Consider the following 15298-nt stretch of genomic DNA (forward strand, 5'->3'; position numbering starts at 1 on the left):
TCACTATTAAAGGTTATCTTGTAGACATATTTACACAACCTCAAGTGTAAAGGCTGTAGAATTCCCTGTGACGAATCATTGGGCGCATAACCTGGACGACATAAGAGTTACCTTAGCTAAACTCTTGGTCCACAGAAGTTACGTTTAAAAACAGATCATTTCTTCTCCTGGTCCACAGTCTAGAACGTACGAACCATGGCGACAAGACTTGCTGTCGGATTTGTCTGCAGTGTGTTTCTGGTTCTTATACACAATGGTTTAGTCTGGGGTGAAACCGACTTGACTACGACCGCAGAGTCGAAAGGCGCAGCTGTGGTCGACGCTGTCGTTGATCTTATCCACCACGCCTGCATCTTTGATGATGACAACTTTTTCTTGCGACGTCTGGCTTTTGTCGAGAGCAGAGACGGTAACAATGGCAACACCTACCGGCAGGGTTACGACGGCGGGATTTGGCAGGTAAACATATCCTAACCTCCATTACACTAAAAAATAATTGTGTTAATTTTATGTTTGAGTGATGTTAGACTCTATTCCGTTATTGTTAATAACAAAATACTGTGTCATATCCAACATAATGTCCTGTTAGTCAAATATATTCTGATGTTAAGTTGATATAATATGTGCGCTGTATTCAATGAGGAGGGGGGGGATCTCCGTGGTTCAGTTGCTTAGCCCGCTTGCGCAACGCAATGACCCAGGAGCCTCTAACCAATGCTGTCACTGTGAGTTCAAGTCCAGCTCATGCTGGCTTCTTCTCTGGCTGTAAGTGGGACGGTCTTGCAGCAACCTGCGCATGGTTATGGGTTTCCTCCGGGCTGTGCCCTGTTTCCTCCTACCACAATGCTGGCCACCGTCGAATAAGTGAATTATTCTTAAGTACGGCATAAAACACCAATCAAATAAATAAATAAACGTATTTAACAGAATAATCATGCTGTAATGATGGAGTACAATTTATCATCATTGAAACAACAGATTTTCTTTGATGCTATATGTGGGCTGGGCATGGCCCAGTGAGTAACGTGCAGGACTAAAAACAAAAAGCTTAAGACAGGTATATTGTAGATTTGTGAGATTAAAAAAACAAAAATCCTGTGTGCTGAGAACACAGGATAACAGTAGAATCTGCCTACACATATATGTAACATATCTTTCATTAAAACACCATAACATGAAATCAATTTATACACACAACGAAGATTTGTTTTCTCGACTAGCCCCGCCACTGTGTGTAAATCAGAACTCATACTTATGACTGTAACATTAGCCCCCAATACTGAATGTGCACTATTAATGTTTCGTACGTGCTGTATGTGTAACCCATATCTTAACCTACTGACTACTTCACTGTAACACAAAACATGTACACAATGACAACAGTTATCCTCATCATGTCTTGCACAATACTACAGATCTACGTGTATATTTACTGTCACTATCACAACATAAGCAGTTTCAATTTGCCTGAGCACATCTTGCAATCAAATACTCTATAGCGGTCACTTTGTATCATTGAAAACAGTTCAGGACATTTCTGAGATATGATTTATCCTCTTAGAATGTTGTAACGGTCTAAAGATACATTCTTCCAGTTCGTCTAAGTAACCACTAAATTACAGCATCAATCCACAACAACACTCTCAAAGATACCCAGTGTGCTTTATCTTTACACAGCATTCCAATGTCTATCAACATATTTACTCAAACATTTGGGATTATATCGCAAGACAAACTTCAGACGGTCACGAAAATTAGGTCATCAATCACTCAGAAATTACTTCGACTCAGCAAGGCATATAAATTGGCAAAATAAGTAATTATGCTACCATTTATATCACGTTACACAAGTTTAAAGAACATGATTTTGAATTGTGAAAACACACAGTTACATTACATATTACCTGGGGAGATATAGAGAACAACGAAATGAATTTGATGCGAAGATCATCACGCGAAACAGCGCCATTTTTAATCAGGGAACAAGGTCATTGCGTCATATGAGAAGAGTTGTCGCCTCTAACTGTCTACTGTCAAAGTGCAATAAATGACCTACATAGCGTTATAGCTTGTCTAAAGCTATCAAAAACTTTATGGTACCCCCTGTAAACATGCGCTGCTATATTCCATATATATACTCCTCGCGATTGTCGCCATCTTCCCAATGCTCCACTATGAAGCAGGACATGCGTATAGCTGCTCAACATGGCGGCAGTCGACGAGGAGGGTATACGTACCGTGGAAGCCTTCATGGCCGTAATAAATCTATTCTAAATCGAGTATGGAGGCGACACTTGTTCGAAAACGAAGCCAATCGGCCTGGACCTTCGTCGGGGAAGAAAATTAACACTGTTAGTTTTAGCGTTGAGACTCCCATGACGTTAGGCCAGTTTAAGAAAAGGAGTTGGAGTCTTTCGGGGCTACCTTTACTGATGAAATCCAACACATGCAATCATCGCGTATTTTTACCATAAAAGACAAATTTCAGTCTCGTTTGTAAAGCTTAGGGTATAGGACATGACATGGTATGGTGTAAGCACGGGTGGTCTACTTACTTGACGCAATGACTTGTGGTATAGGACTACAAGGTACTGAAAGCCACTGTTTCTTGTTTGCTCTGAACAGGTGGACAACGACAAGTTCCGTCAGACACAGACGTCGTCTTACGCTAGTATATATTACTCCAAGATTCTGTCAAGTAACCTGCATATTGATTGGCCCAGCGTAACCTGGGCTGACCTTCGGAAACCTTTATACTCTGCCATTGCCGCTCGTCTCTACATAGAGGTCATAAACCAAAGACAGCCTATTCCAAGGGAGATAAGTATGCAGGCTCAAATTTGGCATCAGGATTATCACAACTCTAATCCAGCTCCGACCTCCAACTTCACTGCCACTGCGGATCTTCTCACACAGAGTAAGTGCGACAGTTATCTCAGTAAATAAATAATGCCCGGGTGATATGCGCCAATAACCTTATTGCCGCCTGTGTATTTTTTACTTACTGAATCAACTACATGTAACTTAATATCCCAAAGACTAAGTAGCCTGGACGCATAAATACATATGTGGGTTGGGGGTGGTAAAAATGCGTGATGTGGGTTGGGGGCATAAATATGTCATGTTGGATAGGAATGGAATAAATACGTCAGGTAGTTTGGGAGTGGCATAAATACAGATATGACATGTGGGCTTAAGTGCATAAATACGGCATGTTGGTTGGGGGTGTAATAAATACTTCACATGGGGTGGGATGACATAAACATGTCATGAGGGGTGAGGTGGCATAAATACGTCATGTGGGGTGGGTAGCATAAATACGCCATGTGTGTGCGGGGTGGCATAAATACATCATGTGGGGTGGGGTAACATAGTACGTCATGTGCATGGGCATAAATACATGGCTTGGGGAGGGGGGGGTTGAATACGCCATGTGGGGGGGGGGGGGGTAGCATAAATACGTCATGTGGGGTGTGGGAGCATAAATTAATACATCATGTTGGGTGGGTGGCATAAATTAATACATCATGTTGGGTGGGGGTACACTTGAGACAGAGGTTGTAGTAATTAGCATACAGTCCATTTAATTGTGGTTTTTCACATCAACAAACCTAAAGCATACTCCTTTCAACGCATGCGGAGTTCTCCACTTCCGCTTTACATCGTTGATATCACCAGCAAAATTTGAGCATAATTCTGACGCCGGGGTCACTGAGGTCCCGATGACATGTGGGACGTGATGTCAGAAAACATAAGAACTCTGTCTCAACATTTGTTCCTAATAATTATTTATACACATATATAAGTATGCACAAAAAACATGATTCTAACCAACACTTGAAACGATTTTATTGCTGAATGCATATTCATTGGAGGATACAAATTTTGAGCCCTAAGCCTAAATAAACATAGACCTACGTACGTGGCACAGATCCCAAAGGTCAAGCTTGTTTTGTTGGTGGCAGTGATATAAAGCGAGCGCAGACAGCGGCGCATGTGGTGTTAGCAGTATTTGAGGCTAAACATGTATACAATGCATGTAAATGATGTTGACACATGTTCTGGTCTAACACAGGCTGCAGCGGAGATAAACCACTTGACGCCGTGTTTATTCTGGACTGTTCAGGAAGTGTCGGTGCCAGGGATTTTGAAAAAGCGAAGCAGTTCGTCATCAAATGGATACAAGCCTTTCACATCGGACCGGCCGCCACACAGTTAGCCGTCCTTTCATACAGTAGAGGAGTACACGTGGAATTCGATCTGAACACATATCATACCAGCTCCGAACTCATCAGTCATGTAAATCGCACTCAGTTTATGGGAGGAGGAACGAACACCGCAGCTGCCATCAGTGTCGCTGTAGACAGATCCCTTTCGACACAATTTGGCGCGCGTAATAATGTAGCGCGCGCTATAATTCTGGTAACAGACGGCCAGTCAAATGATCATGCTGCTACAGTACGCGAAGCTGCGCGCGCACGCAGTATGCAAATTACCTTGTTTGCCGTAGGCGTGGGAAGTGGTATTGACAAACGCGAACTGAATGATGTTGCCACAGACCCTGACTGCACCCATGTGTTCCTGGTTCAAGACTTCTCCAAGATCGAATTCTTGAAGCAACAAATGCAAGAAGCAACGTGTAAAAGTAGGTATCGTGTTGACTGAAGATATTACGATATACAATTTTATTTATTTATTTTTTAAGATAATGCTCAGCGGTCATGGGGTTGATTCCACAAAGCCGTTTCGGACTTCAGTTAAAATTTCAATTCTCTTTATGGTGCTTAGTTTTTGGTACTGAAAGTTTAAATTTGGGCACGTTTGTCTTAAGACACCATTTATGAGGTGGACAAAATATAAATTTCTAAAGCCTAAAAATAGCTTGTATTTCAAATTTTGACTTAAGTCGGAATTGACCTTGTGTAATAAGCCTCTGTTCCTTGCTCTAACGCCGAGCGCCAAGCGAGGCAACAACCAGTATCACTTTTGAAGTCTTTGGTATGACCTGACCCGGTTTTTTTCCGTCATATGACGACGAGAAATCATAATATTAGATTGGAATTCCAGGTGTTAACTATTAGGCCGCCGAAGTGGTCTGGGTTGAAATGAGAATAATGCAGCGCATCTTTTCTTTTTTTTTTTTTTTTGGCAATTAAAGTGTGAAAGGGCGTTTTAAGTTGCGCACCCAAAGCAGCCTTTAGATGTTGCTCATTGAACAAGGTTGACGAGTCCTCCCGTCTGTTTCGTTTAACGCGTAGCGTATATTCAGCAGTCCGTAAAAATAGTCGTATTGGTCGTATTTAATACCAAAATTACCTTGCGGTAGTGACACATAACATCATGGCCAAGCGTTAATTGGACTTCTGTATTATTCTGTAAGAAAAATGCGGTAAGGGCATTTTCTCTAATCCATAAGCTTTGTTTCGACTCGAAGAACTCATTGCCGTCATTATTGTAAAAAAAAGCAATGACTACTAAAAAAAGTACTGGTACTTGTCGCTGCCACACTTGTCGCTCAAGATTAAGATGTTAGAGCAAGGAAACAGGAGAGAGAAATCATGACTGGTGTGTTCGGCTTAATATTTCAGCACGGACACTCGCCGCTGAACAAAGAAGTCACAATATATGTACACACACTTAATGAGTCCTTCTCTTCATATATTCGCCACGGTACAGCTGAGATATTGACCATGTGGCGTTAAGCCATAATCATTCATTCTTCATATGAAAATTGTTAAAACACAAGCATATAAACTAAACAGAGAGTCTGTATGATGCTAGAACGCACACACCCATACACGCATGCATATGCAGTTTCATGCGTGGTACCTCTTTTCCTTGCCCAGCTAAAATCCACGTCGCTGTAACGCCCGGCAAAAACCACACTAACGGTACTAACGAAGAAGTGAGATGTCCGCCAACATGTACTGTGGCGATCACAGAGGGAAACACCACCGGCAACGGCAGTGAGACAGCATTTGTGGTGAGTGAATATTAATACGAAAACCGAAAATTTTTTCACCGATGTCACCGGACAAGAGCAAAGGCAGACCTGTTAGTTTTGGGCTTGTTATCAATGCTATATAATGCATGTCTGTCAGATAAGTACACTTTCATGATGTCAGTTCTTGCATGACCGGTTATAAATTCAAACGTAAGTACACCCTCTCAAGGATTAGGTTGTAGACACCCACTCCTTTGTGTGTAAAGCACCTTGAATACACAACACGGCACAAGAAATTATTATCAGTACGAACTGCATTAGGAGCAAGTATTCTGTGTAAGGTGCATGTTAAGAAAGCTGCGTAAAAAGTGAGCAAAATGGAAAAATGCACTCAAGCAGATGTATAAAAGACAGAAAACCAGACCAGTGGCCACAGTGTTAATATTTGGCAAATGTCGGTTGGAGTTTTTCTTCCAATTGTTCAGGTATATACTTAATATAACATGGGGGCCTCATTGGTCCAGCTCTTCCTGGCTTCCTCCTCGGTCGTACGTTGGAAGGTTTGCCTCCAGCCTGCTGATGGTCGTGGGTTCCTCCGGGCTCTGCACACTTTCTTCTCACCATAATGTTGGCCTCTGTGCCATAGGTAAAATATTTCAAAGTACGGCGTAAAATACTAATGAAATAGATAAGTAAATAAATAAATAAAGTAGTAACTTATACGCCCATCTGAACAATGGCAGAATTTGGTAAAAATATATAGTGATGTGAGTTTATTTTATTTATTTTTTTATTTATTTATTTATTTATTTATTTGGCTGTTGTTTTACGCCGTACTCAGGAATATATGGTGGTAGGAAACCAGACAGAGTCCGGGCGAAACCCACGGCCATCCGTAGGTTGTTAGCAGACCTTCCCACTTACGGCCGGAGAGGAAGTCGGCATGATGTGGACTTGAACTCAAAGCGACCTCACTGATGAGAGGCTCCGGTGTCATTACGCTGCCCTAGCGCGCTTACCAACTGACCCACGTCACTGGCCTAGAATTACTCATAATGTTGTGTGTTGTCAGTTGAGAGTTAACATGTGACAACATGAAAAGTGATAAAGTCTCAGCATCGGTGTCGATTTGGTAGATGAAATGTGAGATATCTAAGACATCTAGTTATATATTGCATATTTACATCAACACTAGTGCCTCTAAAATAGATATTTAGTCTGTTCTCCTCCTTGTCAGTGTCATCACTCTGTGTTTTATATATATCAAGTCATTGTCTGCCTCCATGGAATGTGTGATATGGTATTATTTATAAAAACCAATTTCCCCACCCCCATTCACTAGTTTTATGCCCGGACTGATCACATTTATAAAAAAAATTTATAATCATTGTCTTTGGACACTAGATTACTCAATTTTAACACCAATTTCAGACATGGGTCAACTGCAGCTCTGCCATCGTGTACGGCGCCTACAATAACCCTAATCCAGGTGTGGCTTACTACGAGATCAAGTCCGTGGCGACCCTCGACAAGCCCTCGGTGATCTACCTTGACAATGACGGAAGAACACTGTATATCACTATAGAAGGCCATTCGTACAGCTTTGGAGTTAACAATTCCAAAATCTGCGAGTCAGTATCGAAAGTTATGCCAAGAGACGAAATCCATGTTGACAGAAGTAAGTTACATAATTATAACTTTTTACTCATAAATATAATTGTATATTATTTCATTGATCTGGCAATAGTGCTTAACGTCAACCTCAAATATAATTGAGTTCTCTTGTAGCTGTAGAAACCCGAGCATATACGTGAAACCTACCGTCTTGAGTTTTGGAACATGACTGATAAATTTGCTTGCGTAAAGACGCATATGATAAGAGTGTTTAATTTTACTTTCTAAAACTCGCTTTGAAATCCGAGCTTCCATTGTCACACGACCGTTCAAATCCCGCTTTCTAGTGTCACGTAAACGTTGGACTGCGAGCTTCCAGTGTTACACGACCGTTTAAATCCACTTTTCCAGAGTAACGCAAACGTTGAATCCCGGGCTTCCAGTTTTACATAGATGGTGATATGCGGGCTCCATGTGTTTAACAAACGCTGAAATTTGCGCTTCCAGTCTTACGCACTCGTTGAAATTTCGGGTTTTCAGTATTACGCATACGCACACGTTGAATTTAGGGCTTAAGTAAACGTTAAACGTGGGGAATTAGTCTACTTAGCTTGTTTTAGTGTAGGAGTGACACTACAGCAAAAGCCCCATAATACCCAGTAAATGTTTCTTGCCTAACCTAGGCAACAAACATACATTTAAAAACAATTAACTGGGAATTAAAAATCTGAAGTTCGAATCAAGGATAGGTCGGATCGACTGTGGCTGTATATCCGAATGTAGACTATGTCAAGTATAAGAAATGCCATGTTAAAAGTGAAACATTCGCCTTTACAATGCGCAAAACGCCATTCAGTCATTGAGAAAATATGTAAGTAATATGACGGGAAGTGCTAAGCTGTACAGTTTTTATGTTTAGTTCCCAAGTGTTACCTATCCACCACGTTGAAAATCTGTCCACCGCGCGAGAAAACCCTTCTACTGTTTTTCTAAGGTTAACAGTTGAATTTATCAAATTTGTGTAAAATGTTTTTGTTTCTGCGTAACTTTCCTTTCGCATCTGCTTCAAATTCTGACATTCATAATGGTAAGATTCAAGAGAAAGCCCCCTGAATAATTGTAAATGAGCAGAAAATGTTTTTAAAAAAGCTAATGGCAAAGGCCACCATAATAGAGAGTAAAACCAGAGCAGTAACGACAGTGTGATATGTTTGAATTGGCAGATTGATAATGCGTAAAAATACGCTCTGTTGTTAATTTACCACAGACAGGGTGGTATTATTGTTTCTAACTATTCGTGTAAATTTTTAAACAGTAGTAAATTACACGCCCTCCATGGTGATCAAATTCCGCTCTTTTCAAAGATCCTCTTACTCAAGCAACTCTCGTTTGTTTTACAGAGCCTGAGGTAGTTTGCATCGACAAAGGGATCGAAAGGGAATGTACTCCTGCTGATCTAATCGATTTCAAGTTAGGACTGTGTACAGGTAAACGCTGTTTTATCACGCCTGGTAATTGTGTACCAATCTTATCATTTTCGGTATCAAATCAGAATTTTTTCATACTGCTCCTTCCATCCAGCGTTCATATTCTTTCCATAAATCTTTTGGAATTTGGGAAATTAATATTCTTCCCCTCATCAGTATTTTGTCACATCCAACTTTATTATATCTCTCCTCAGCTGCATTCCGTGTCAAATCCGCCAATCATGGACAGTTCCTAATGTCACATCTTACTGTCACGTATTGCTCTTCGTCGTTATTGTGTCAAATCCATTCATGCACTTCTCTAGAGCAGTATGCTATATCTATCAAAAACTTGTAATCTGTATAATGTGTCAAGTTTATTCATATATCACTTCTCAAGAGCACCATGTGTCAAATATCTCACTCATATATCACGTCACACCAATACCATATACCGCATTCTTCATTCACATTATCACGTCACACAACTACCATTTGTCGAATTCTTCATTCACATTATCACGTCACACAACTATCATGTGTCAAATCTCTTAATCACATATCACACCAGTACCCTATACCTAATTCTTCATTATTACATCACATCGGTACAATGTATCGAATTCTTCATTCACATTATCACGTCACACAACTATCATGTGTCGAATTCTTCATTCACATTATCACGTCACACAACTATCATGTGTCAAATCTCTTACTCACATATCACACCAGTACCCTATACCTAATTCTTCATTATTACATCACATAGGTACTATGTATCGAATTCTTCATTCACATTATCACGTCACACTATTACCATGTATTGAATTCTTCATTCACATTGTCACGTCACAACACTACCATGTGTCGAATTCTTTATTCACATTATCACGTCACACCACTACCACGTGCCGAATTCTTCATTCACATTATCGCGTCAGACCAGTACCACGTGTCGAATTCTTTATTCACATTATCACGTCACACCACTACCACGTGCCGAATTCTTCATTCACATTATCACGTCACACCACTAAAATGTGTCGATTTCTTCATTCACATTGTCACGTTACGCCACTACCATGTGTCAAATTCTTCATCTATATTATCACGTCATGCCATTACCACGTACCGAATTCTTCATTCACATTATCGCGTCACACCATTACCATGTGTCAAACTCTTCATCTATATTATCACGTCATACCACTACCATGTGCCGAACTCTTCATTCACATTATCACGTCACACCACTACCATGTGCCGAAGTTTTCATTCACATTATCACGTGACACCACTACCATGTGTCGAATTCTTCATTCACATTGTCACGTCACACCACTACCATGTGCCAAATTCTTCATTCACATTATCACGTCACATCAGTACTGTATATCGAATTCTTCATTCACATTATCACGTCACACCAGTACCATGAGTCGAATGCTTCACTCACATTATCACGTCACTTCTTCTTGTTGCAGGATGGATAATTGTTAAGTGCGACGTTAAGTGCGACGTTAAACCCTAAGCACTCACTCACTCCTACACAGGAAATTAACCTGTTAGATTCATCATGTTCTCTTATTGTTTGTAGTGTCTTGGGAATTCCCAAACCCTTGTACGAGAGAGCACCTTCTTGACCGCCGGCTGAAGTTCCCACATCCCCACCATCTCGACAGGTATCTCATGTGTGACTTCGCCGGTAACGTTTACATCGTCCAGTGTCCCGAGGGCCAGGTGTACAACCACGTGACACAGACGTGTGGGCTTGGACACGGGACCCCCGGGAGCATCAACGGTACAAGAATCCCCTTGGGATCCGACCTGACCAACCCCTGCACAGTGGAAGCCATACTGGCAGGGCACATGCTCTTTGCCGACGTGTACGACAACACGAAATTCATCACCTGCGACGTCTGGGGAAACGCTTGGCTTAGCGATTGCCCGCGCGGCTTTATCTGGGACCCCAGGGACATGCGTTGTGTGGTGGAGAGCTCAATCGAACATGTCCAAGGTCCAGGGCCCTTAGAACCCAACGTGCCCAACCCTTGTAACAAAGAGCATATCGCTGCCAGATTATTCTTCTTTCATTATCCCTACGCCAAGGACCGGTACATTCAGTGTGACGTTTGGGGCGATGCGTATGTCATGTTGTGTTTCGCTGGAGGTCACTGGAATGACCTTGCTAATTCTTGCACTTCAGGAAACATGGGATGAACAGAACACGATGTAATCGTCATCCATCAGTTTGAAAGCTTGTTTGAGATGACTATATGTACGTTTCTAACAATTCCGATGTAACGCGGTTGTTCACCATTAATAAACGGTACTTTTGAATGGATTGCAGATTGTTATTCTAAGGCTGATTGGGTTTTCTCATATGTGTTATTTATGTATTTGGTGTTTTAAGCCGTATTCAAAAATATTTCGCTTTTACGAAGGCGACCAGCATCATGGTGAGAGGGAACCGTGCACAGCATGGGGAAAGCTACGTTCTTCCGCAGGATGCCGGCAGACCTTCCCACTTACGACCGGAGAGTAAGCCAGCATGAGCTGGATGAACTCACAATAATCTCGTTAGCGAAAGAATCCTGGGCAATTGTTCTGCGCTAGCACGCTGAGGTCCCTTCTCATAATTAATTTCTAATGCCGGGGGCCTCCGTGGCTCAGTTGGTTAGCGCGCTAGCGCAGTGTAATGACCAAGAAGCCTCTCACCAATGCGGTTGCTGTGAGGTCAAGTCCAGCTCATGCTGGCTTCCTCTCCGGCCGTAAGTGGGAAGGTGTGGCAGCAATCTGCGGATGGTCGTGGGTTTCGCCCGGGCTCAGACTGGTTTCCTCCCACCATAATGCTGGCCGCCATCGTATAAGTGAAATATTCTTGAGTACGGCGTAAAACACCAATCAAATAAATAATAAATAAATAAATAATTTCTAATGTCAATAATATGTGATCAAAACGAGGCATATCTGTAAAAGAAACAAATAATACATATTGATACGGGAGTCCTTTAGCAGAGTGTAACTTATGCACAAGGGAGAATAAAAGGGAGCTTGTGTCCTTTATAAGGCACTCTCAGCTTTATAGATTAGTTGCGTGGGCGAAGTAATCAAGTTCAACACATCAGATCAAGTACCGTAAAATACATTTTATTTACAATACTCACGGTGTGCCAGTTTTATAATACATGTACTTTACCAAGGATGTGCTTGATCTATATGTTATGTTAGCAATGATCGAAAGTTACCAGAGCTGTTCTCTCTCTTCCGAAGTCCGACCATTTTCGACTGCCTGTTTCTTACCCTCGCTCTCCAACTGCTGGTCTCGAACACTTAGTTTCATTTCCAGGAAGAGTTTATATAGGATATCGAGTACAACAGCTGGACTATTTACTTAGTTTTTGACGAAAGGTTTAACAATTCCATAGGCTTGTTCTTAGAGAACTGGCTAATCGAAACGAATAAACGAAATATTGGTGCATTGTTTTGTACCAGGCTGGAGGTGAGAACGGCCAAATGGATTTCAGTATCATCTGGCCAGACTTACATGAGTATAAAATTTTTGTAATAACATGCATATTCCATGTACCTTTGTATCCACTATACTTTCGTGCACTTGGTAGCAACAGACGACCGACAGAGTTCGTTGGAGATGATTTGCCTTCCACCAATATTGAGGCCTATAAATGCCCATTTTGAAATAAGAAGAGGCCATTTTTCAATTAAGAAGAGGCCATTCCTGAAATATAAATCGATTAGTTTTGACAAAAACATGCTGGTTACTTTTGAAATACAAATTTACCAATTTTTCAAAAGTGGGCTTATTTCATGGTAATCAGCAGGAATATTTCACGTGATCAATTTTTATTTCAAACTTACTTAAAAGTCTCAATATTCTGATTTTAGAAGTCGTGTTTATTTCAAAACTGACAATGTTTCAAATATGGTCCTTACTCCACATTCGAAGAGGTCAACTTCTTCAATTTAAAAAGTTTTATTTCCTTTTAAATATAGCAAAACGAAATTTTTAGTCAAATTCCCGTCCCACGACCAAATTTACTGGACGAAAAATACCAGGATGTTAATACACCAAAACAAGGTCAGCTATGGTCTAAATCCGCGTTTTCACGGCGCAATTATCGATCCATTTCATCAAAATGAAATACAGTGGAAAGAATGGCGGACATGCGTTATTTCATGTGATTTTAGCATTCGATAAATCATCTAAATGAAATGGGCTACTGAAATGGGGACTTGTCAAACGCCCGGCAGCAGGACTTTGATGTCATTTTATTACTGTCAAATGTTCCTTTCCATGCTCATCATGATGACGTCATATTAAAGACAGTACGACGTTACAATAGAAAATGATACATTATAAGGGTGTAGACGTTGCGCTACAATCCATTATTGGCGTAACAATGTAAAAAAATTTAAAAATATGCCGCCTCCCCACTGAATTGTCCTATTTTAATTTCATTTGTCGAATTCGTCGAGTCGATTCAACCAACAGCCAAATATCAAAATAATCTTCACAATACACAAACCATATCGAGATTATACAATAAAACAACTACTTTCTGACTGTGTGGTGGACGTGGGTTTCCCCCGGGCTCTGCCCGGTTTCCTGCCACCATAATGCTGCCCACCGTCGTATAAGTGAAATATTTTTGAGTGCGGCGTAAAACACCAATCAAATAAATAAATAAATAACTGTGTGGTGTTATCTTGTAAGATAATAACATACACTAGAACATGCAGAATTTTTTCAATTAACTTACTAACCAAAACTATAAAACGAATCAAGCCTTGTTTATCTCCCTACGGCACGTTACCTACATTTTTGAAAATTTACTAGCAATTCCAGTGTCAAACTAATCATTCAAACATCACTTCTTACGTCAGTTACATTTCTTTAACTTTTCTGAAACCACAGGTGGGGTGACCCATGTGGGCAAATGAGGACTGTCTTACATGATAATTTATATATTCATATGAAAAATATCAAGAGATACGCACATTTTATCCATCTTACTGTCTAATAAGACAATTACATGAATCTTAATTAATGACAGTTTTATATGTGTAGCGTATATTCACTATTCCATAAGGATTTTATCAATCTCTTCATTGTTGTTCCGCGTTTATTATAAAGCACGATATGGTTAACAACAAATTTGTGGATACCTACCATAAGAAAACATAAAAATCCCAAAATCTGATGAAAGAGCGTGAAAAAATATTTGCAAATATGGTCTTTAATATTTAAAAGAGAAAGTTGTAACTTCCTCGCTTGGCGTTCAGCATGAAGGGGATAGTGCAACGACTGGTTGACCCATATCAGTATAATGGCTCGGGCGGGGTGCCATACTTGCCTTCGGTAAGCCGTCTCGGTGAAGGAGGACTAGATACAAGAGCGGTGGAAATCCGTCCTGCAACAAGAAGGCACATTGCATGCACTCGAAGGATTCCTTCGTCGTCACATGACTGAAAAATTGTTAAGTACGACGTTAAACCCGAAGTCCACTCACTCAATTCAACAGATATGATTTTCTTCACACCTTCTCATCAATATGGATGTCCTGGTTCGCACCTTTTTAGCTGCGTAATACAAAATGGTCACATTTCCAGCGATTCGGCCAGGATATGATTTAATAAAAAAAAAACAAAGTTTGTTGCAGGTGGCGTGACCAATCGCTAAATTCGGGGGGACACGATTTTATTTTCGGGAAATGTGAGAATTTCTTTCTTCGGAAGACAAACATTGCCGAACACAAATCACCGGACTGCTTTGATTTACCGAATTTCAGATCAGTATTACAGATTTGCTCTCGTTGGAGTCAGAAGAAACTTCATTTCATCCACTGTATTACAGCACATTCATCTTCACTTCACGAATGTAGGTTCTAAAAATCTAACGATGGCATCGTTTAAAACCTAATGTTTTACAGTCGATAGTCACAGATTCGTTGGTCATACCGTTAATACCACGCGTCACTGCATGCGATTCAGTTCTGCTCGGTGGGTCAGCTCATCGTCAGATCAGTTTACCTACATCCGCGCGGCTAATACCTTAGAATCCTGCAATTGCACTGCACAACAACCAGACCCCTTTTAAACCCATGCGTTCAAGTTTTCACACGGAAATAAATGACATAAAATACTGCATTTTTCTAGTAAATGTTGGCCCAAACAAACAAACAACTTTTCTCGAGCTCCGTACACACCCAACTCCACCCAACTGTTCGGGTCGGATGCTAACGACTGGAAT

The 15298-nt window shown here is 40.8% G+C and overlaps 1 protein-coding gene across 1 annotated transcript; it reads left to right on the forward strand.

Annotated features, from left to right (window-relative positions):
• Window positions 1-192: 192 nt before the first annotated feature.
• LOC135480644 (uncharacterized) lies at window positions 193-11625 on the forward strand. The gene is made up of 7 exons (XM_064760538.1): window positions 193-459; window positions 2626-2917; window positions 4076-4645; window positions 5847-5983; window positions 7376-7622; window positions 8959-9045; window positions 10625-11625. The coding sequence occupies exons 1-7, from the start codon at window positions 196-198 to the stop codon at window positions 11245-11247; spliced, it is 2220 nt and encodes a 739-aa protein (XP_064616608.1). The 5' UTR covers window positions 193-195; the 3' UTR covers window positions 11248-11625.
• The last annotated feature ends 3673 nt before the right edge of the window (window positions 11626-15298 follow it).

The sequence above is a fragment of the Liolophura sinensis genome, chromosome 13 (genome assembly GCF_032854445.1).
Source record: "Liolophura sinensis isolate JHLJ2023 chromosome 13, CUHK_Ljap_v2, whole genome shotgun sequence".
NCBI classification, from domain to species: Eukaryota; Metazoa; Mollusca; class Polyplacophora; order Chitonida; family Chitonidae; genus Liolophura; species Liolophura sinensis.

What these genes read in the sequence shown, in the direction of transcription:
- LOC135480644 (XM_064760538.1), top strand. Translation starts at nt 196, where the DNA reads ATGGCGACAAGACTTGCTGTCGGATTTGTCTGCAGTGTGTTTCTGGTT. An exon ending in TGCGGATCTTCTCACACAGA is followed by an intron (nt 2,918 to 4,075) that starts GTAAGTGCGACA and finishes GGTCTAACACAG; the next exon opens with GCTGCAGCGGAGATAAACCA. An exon ending in GCAGTGAGACAGCATTTGTG is followed by an intron (nt 5,984 to 7,375) that starts GTGAGTGAATAT and finishes CACCAATTTCAG; the next exon opens with ACATGGGTCAACTGCAGCTC.